The sequence below is a fragment of the Hibiscus syriacus genome, unplaced genomic scaffold (genome assembly GCF_006381635.1).
Source record: "Hibiscus syriacus cultivar Baekdansim isolate YM2019G1 unplaced genomic scaffold, ASM638163v2 tig00110223_pilon, whole genome shotgun sequence".
Classification (NCBI taxonomy): domain Eukaryota; kingdom Viridiplantae; phylum Streptophyta; class Magnoliopsida; order Malvales; family Malvaceae; genus Hibiscus; species Hibiscus syriacus.
The window spans coordinates 2,689,557-2,696,657 of NW_024062636.1; the positions used below are offsets into that span (position 1 = coordinate 2,689,557).

Consider the following 7,101-nt stretch of genomic DNA (forward strand, 5'->3'; position numbering starts at 1 on the left):
AAAAGGTGTACTTTCGGACCTATTCGTGCACCAAGTAAAAACGAAGCATGGTGTACCCTTTCATTATTATATAAAACATCAGCTCATTATAATTTCATGATTCAAAATTCTTTGCCTAGGTTTTGAAAGAAAAAGAACTTGCTTGCATTACATTGTCCTGGATTATAGGCAACTCTGTTGCATCCTCAATCAAGAAATTACTTTTTCATCAAGTGAGTGAAGAAGGAATTCACCATTGACATTCATAATTGAATTCTCCTATTCTTGCTGCCTTTTGCCTGAACTTCAAAGCTCACCATTAGAATAATAAGGATGTTCCGATATCGAAAAACACTTGAACAATTTGAGAAAGACCTTACCATTCTGATCGATCAACATTTCATCCGTCAACCCAAACTCTCTTAGCTCTTCTTCACTGTGATGCATTAATAAGCTGTATCTGAACATTTAAAGCAAATTTTGAGCTCGACTCAATATATTCTATTCATTTGGGTTAAAAGAAGAGAACATTACTTCCCCCGTAACCTTTTGCATCACAATAGTGTTACCATTTCCCATGTTATTGAGTCTTTCGAATTGTTCCACCGTCCATTTGTACCATCTCATCAGAAACACACGCAACGCAAGGCCATGCGAGACTATAATCAAGTTCATGTTTGGGCTTCGTTCACCTGGTGGCTGAAACCGTCCGATATCGATATCTGCCTTGAGTGTTTCTCTGAACCCTGCATCATTTGATCGTGCCCAGTTCAAGTAACCTTGATTATTATTCATAGATGAACAATTTGTATTACATTACCTGTGATTCTGTCATAAACATCCGCCGCAGATTCTCCGTTGGGAAAACGGTAAAAGAAACGACCGTAACGCAGACGGAGAGCTTTGTCGACTCTCATTTTTCTCTCGGTCCTGAAAATTCCCTTTCGACCAAACACGTTAATTATGGTAGAGAGACTAAGAAGAAGATCGATATATAGAGTAATTATTAAGTTACCAAAGTCCTGCTCGCGGATTCGAGGCTCTTCCCGCATGCCTGAAATTCTAGAGCGATGGAATGCACGGCCCAAGTGGCGAAGTGTTTCGAGTGTTTTATACGTGACACGTAGAAATAGACCTTCCAATCATCGGCTCCATCTTTCTCAATCATTTCCCTTATCCTCCATCCACATTTCTCAGCCTCAGCCTTGCCTTTATCGTTAAATCGATTTCGGATCAGCAACTCTCGTGTACACACTCTCGTCCACGTTCCCTTCACTCTGTCCGTGCCTTACGAGTATTATCCGGCGAGGCCGAGGAGGAGGAGGAAGAGGTGACGGTGTTCCCGGACGTATTGAATGACCCTTTTCAGGTTGAGCTTATGTATCCATTACTAGATTTCCATGGCTTCTTTTGGTGTCCTATGGCATTGGATTGGACTGAAAGTGAGTAGTTTTCTTTGGGAAAGTTGGGGAAATGATGCTGGAGATACTGGTGTAGGAGTAAGAGCGGCCATACTTGGCTTCTCAGAGGCAAATTTGAGGTTTGAAGAAGTGGTTGGACTTGATAATACAATGTACAGTCCAGTCCAGGCTCCATGGACGGAGCTCTTATCTTGCTCCATCGTTTTCGGAGGATATGCCATTCTTTGAACTCCACGTTTCGGCAGGTTGCGGTGATGCTGTCATTCCGTAATTCATGTCGTGGTATAATTGAATGTATGTGGTACAAACTTTCTGGTCCGTAAATTTGGCCATATTGCAGTGAAAGAGGACAAAAATCAAAACCCAGAATGCAATGAATCCACGCCACCCTTTGACAATTATTTCCATTCTTTGAGAGCAGTACCGGACGAAAGGCCATTGAAGGTGGTTCAACTACAAGGTCTCCTTCACCATTATTTTTGAAAATCTTTTAGGGTTGAAAGTAATTTAGCTGGAATGGAATTGGGCTAACTTAGTGTTTGGGTCAGAGATGAGCTTCGAGTCCATTGCCCACCCAGGGACCAGCACGACATGCTCGCTATTAATGGTAAAGGTTTTGTTTTGAGCATCTATCCAATGACCAATCACCTTTTAAATAGCATGGGTGGTTGCAAACTAATTATTGATAATGCATACGTATGTAGACTGACTGCTTAACCTAGAACTGGAGTTATTCAATGAGTTCAATTGCTAGAATTTTTACGTACATATAAAATTTCAATATATTCCCCACTAATAAGTTTAAAATTAGCTTTAATCATAAATTTAGTGTTGGTGGTTAGTATTGGAGGTGAGATTTGTAAATGGTTGGAGGTTAAAATATCATTGCAGTAAAATATAAAGTTGGAACATGATCTTTTTGTGGCCATAATTAATGCCAACATTCAATTTAATGATGTCCCAACGTGACGCTGCCATAACTTTGGTTTTGGTATCAATTCATTAAGCCTTTGACATATACAGGAGCTTGGATTGAAGGTGACTTAAATTTAGTAATGCCAACATTCAATTAATGATGTCCCAACGTCCTCTCTGAACGTACGAGTGAAGGTGACTTGAATTTGAGTAATACGCATTTTAATATTGTATTACACCAAGAAAAGAATGGTAGAAACGAAGAAGAGAATGATTGAAAATCTGGCCTAGTTTTTATATACAGGAGCTTGGATTGAAGGTGACTTAAATTTTAGTAATGCCAACATTCAATTTAATGATGTCCCAACGTCCTCTCTGAACGTACGAGTGAAGGTGACTTGAATTTGAGTAATACGCATTTCTAATATTGTATTATCAACCAAAAAAATGGTAGAAAACGAAGAAGAGAATGATTGAAAATCTGGCCTAGTTTTTATTCATAAGCTCTAATATCTGTAACAGAGGCGAGCAACATTTATAATGTAGATTGAGATGAGAAAACCATATAGAGTACTGGTAACTGACTGATCAACATTTATCATCACAGTCCCGTCTTGAAATTGATACCTCCGGTGGATTGAACGTTGGGTCCAAATGTAGGATGAGGCTGCATTTGGCCGTCAACCATTCGACCTTGCTGCCAAACATGGCTAGTGGCTAACAAGCTTGGGGGAATTTTCAAAACGCCAAATATCGTGATCTCGTTCTTCTCAAACGTGGCCGAAAGACCTGAAACCGGGAAGTTCAACTGCATCCTTTTCAGGGAAGGGTTCATGCTGTCAATGGAGGTCGTGAATGCCTCAGCCACGCCGTTGGGGTTCACGACGGCTACCAGAGCCTGTGTACCCACCATTTTTGGTCCACTGGGATTGATGCCCCAAGCCGACCACTGTGACGACGTGCTTTTTGTGCGCCGGTAAGCCATCTCAACCGTCCCCGCCGATAAATCGTATGTCCAATGGAGATAACTGTTGAGAACTGGAAGATCAATGCATTTGGCAAATTGCCTGCCGTTGGAAAACGTTTGAGACATACAGGTTCGGGGCTTGGTAGACGAGGATGAGTCCAAGAAAGAAAAAAGCAGGCATGAAAACATGAGAAACTTCCAAGCTTTGAGCCCCATGTTGAATTACCTTACAAAAACAAGTTTCCAGGGTCGATAACTTGGACAAATAAAAAAAGATTTAGAAAAAATAAATAGTTTCTCAAGCTAATTTGTTAAGTTCTGTAGGAACTCAACACAACATGGATATATATAGAATTCAGATTTTAGTAAATTAGTATAGATAAAAATGGGCAGAAATTGCGAAGAAGTCGGTCTTGAAAAGACTCTGTAAAAGAGCTTCTACTCTTTGATTTATTCATCTGTACATACAATATATTAATGTGACCAAACTATAATTATACTTGCTCTTGCTTTTGGCTTGTGAAATGTTTATAGGATTTTCAATCAAAACTTAAATTTTGCTAATTTAAGGGTCAAGTGTTATTTGTCCACATGGATGGCTGTTAATTAAAAATTAGTAATGCTAATCCCAAAATTTATAATAATGAAAAAAAAATAGTAGCTTTCGTTAGTTTTGTCTATTATCGAAAAGGGTTTTCTCAATCCACCAAAGAAAATGTTAGCCATGAAGAAACTTCTTGTGATTGACAACCCAATAGATTATTATTATTTATATTATATACATGCATACGTGCATTCTATATAATATATAGAAATGTGCTGTACTGGTGTGTAAACTATATGGGAAACAGGAGAAAAGAAAAATGTCAAGGATAAAATAGGAAACTAATAAAATCACTTTTATTGACAAATAATTCCCACTTGAGATTAAAAAAAAAGGCCATTGTATTCTATATTTTAATATTTAAATAGTTTTAAAGTAGTTTCTTTGTTTCACTGATTTTGTCATTTGCATCGACTTATTTTTTGTTAGCTAAGGAGAAGAAGATGATTCATCCAACATACTTCGAATAAGTTAAAATATTAAAAGGAAATCTATTTATATTATGCTCGGAATAACAACTATTTTACTTTGAAAACCATGGTTTTCATAATCGGACCGGTTAGCGAACCGGTCATGCTACCCGTTTACTGATTCAATCGGTCGAACCGGTCTGATCGGTCGGAAGAACCGGACGACGTCATAATTATTTAAAAAATTAAATAAAAATACCAAAAATATTTAATAAAAAATAATTTTTTATATCACAAGTCATATTCAAAGCAAGTCATAACATATATAAGTTAAAAACCATAAAATCAAGTGAAACAAAATGATTCAAATTAACTACAACATAATATTTAAGGTAAAACATATTAAATAATAAATATAATTATATAACTATAATTAAAAATAAATTTGGGGTTAAAAAAATCATAACAAATGATATTGTTTGGTTTAATTTTTTTTAAAAACAATCCCACATGGCTAAAAACATAGAAGAGCATCCCAAAAGTCTAAAGAGTAAAATGAGAACAAAACAATCTCACATTGCTAAGAAACATAGAAGCGCATCACAACTAACTTCTATAAATAATAGATAATTTGGCATTCAAAATCATGGAGCCTTTTGGTGAGCATTGAGTGAACTATTCTTTCACTTCAATCAAGCTCGAATTTTAGGCTTCAATCGAGCTTCTAATTTTTTTTGAGTTCAAGCCTTTTTGAGTTCAAGTTTCAATATTATATTTCGAGTTTGAGTTGAACTGGATAATTTTTAGCTTGTGAGTTTGAGTTGAGTTGAGCTTACTTTTAAAGTTTTCAAGTTCGAGTCGAGGTCAGCAATACTCGAGTTCGACTTGGCTCGTTTAACAAACGATGTTGTTTGGTTTAATTTTTTTAAAAAAAACAAAAATCAACCGAACGGTTCCTAGGTTGAACCAGACTAAACAACGGTTCCTGGTTGAACCGGTCGGTCCGGTCCAGTTTTCAAAACAGAGTTGAAAACTGCTTTGTACACCCTAGGTCCTGCAATTTTAATGATGAATCAATTATTATGAACAGTTTATTACAGAAAATCCTCGAGTACAAAACTAGAAGATTTAAGGTCCAAGTTGATCATTGAAGATGCTGACAAATAAGGCGTTTTTACCGAAATATCACATGTACCACTAATAATTACCTGTCAGACACTATCATCTCTAATATTATTGATCTAGTACCCTTTTTGACACAATGGTAATAAAGCACGGATCGCCATTTGCGCCTTCGAGGAGTTTTGTCCGAGCTGGCGCCACGTAAGGAAAGGTGCGAATTGCATTCTGCATCTTCGGGGTTTCTAACAAGTATGGAAGGAATGGATCATGATCCGCACCTTTCCATCAATACCCCAACCGTCCGCTTCCCACATTTATGGGTGCCCGTCTCCCCCTCCCCTCTTCCTATAAATACTATAACAAAAAACCACACTCAAATCTCAAATTTTCTCATTCTTCTGAGTATCAATCTTTCTATTAAGAAGGTAAATTTTTTTTATTGTATTATAATTAATCAATAATTTATTATTTTATTAAATTTTATTATATTATTTTTTATTCCTTTTTGTCATTGTAAAATGGAAGGTGGTTTGCTATGTTTATATAGGAATCATATATCGAGGCATTTTGTCGATACGGTAACAATTTTAAATTCTGTTGTAATTTTAATTATTGTGAATATTTTATTTATTTAATTTTTTAGTATTAGTTTATATTTTAATTTGTATAATATTTATTAAATTAGGAGAGAGACTATATATATTAGATTCATTCATTCATAACCTTAACTTAGAGATACATACTCGTGTATATTTAGTCGAGGCTGGATTTAGTTATGTAGCGAAATATGAATGGGACTGTAACCTTGAATCCAACCTTATTTATGTATTGGTTGAGAGGTGGAGACTAGAGACACACACATTCCATTTTCCCTGCGGAGAGTGCACAATTACGTTGAAGGATGTTTTTATACATTTAGGGCTTTCGGTAGATGGGGATGTGATTTATGGGGTGGCAGATGGTGACTGACATTCCTTGTGCGAGGAGTATCTTGGAAGTGTCCCGCCTAATTTCAACGGTGGTCGAATACCGTTAAATTGGTTAGATACAACTTTTAAAGATTTGAGTTGCGATGCCTCCAAGGAGCAGGTTAAAATGTATGTACAAGCTTGCATATTATAGCTCATATGAGGGATCCTGATGCCCAACAAATCCCGCAACCAAGTTCATTATATGTGATTGCGTCACTTTGCAGATTTTCATCATAATGGCACACTCAGTTAGGGCTCCGCAGTTTTGTCATTTATGTATAGGAAAATGTGTCGAGCTACTGATTATATAAAAAAAAGCTATTGGCGGATGTCTAATTCTTCTCCAGTCTTGGGTGTGGTATCGCATACCCTTTTTATGTCCAGTGGTGAAAAACCTGTTGTCTTACCACTATTATTGAGGTAATTTCAATACTAATTTCGTATATAAATAATTTTGTTGAGTATATAATGAAAATTATTTCATTGAATAGGTGGTCAAGTGCAAGAAAAGATCATCGAGATTTACCTGATGAATTGGAAGAAATTAGGTTATTCATTGATCAGAAGGCTAGTACAAAGGTATGCATTTAAATATTATTATCTATTTTTAATTATCGTTATATAATTAGAATATTATTTTGATAAGAATTATATATATTTGTTTTAGTTTCATTGGGCTCCTTATTTTACTGAAAAAATGAGGGTTTGTATC

At 36.1% G+C, this 7,101-nt stretch overlaps 1 protein-coding gene and 1 pseudogene across 1 annotated transcript; both read right to left on the reverse strand.

Moving 5' to 3' along the window:
- Window positions 1-36: 36 nt before the first annotated feature.
- Window positions 37-1,615, reverse strand: LOC120114409 (annotated as a pseudogene).
- A 1,229-nt stretch (window positions 1,616-2,844) lies between these two features.
- Window positions 2,845-3,498, reverse strand: LOC120114457 (cytochrome b561 and DOMON domain-containing protein At5g35735-like). The gene has a single exon (XM_039135367.1). The coding sequence runs from the start codon at window positions 3,496-3,498 to the stop codon at window positions 2,917-2,919; it is 582 nt and encodes a 193-aa protein (XP_038991298.1). The 3' UTR covers window positions 2,845-2,916.
- Between the last annotated feature and the right edge of the window lie 3,603 nt (window positions 3,499-7,101).

Excerpts from the sequence above, each read along its gene's own strand:
- LOC120114457 (XM_039135367.1), bottom strand. The coding sequence starts at position 3,498 with ATGGGGCTCAAAGCTTGGAAGTTTCTCATGTTTTCATGCCTGCTTTTT.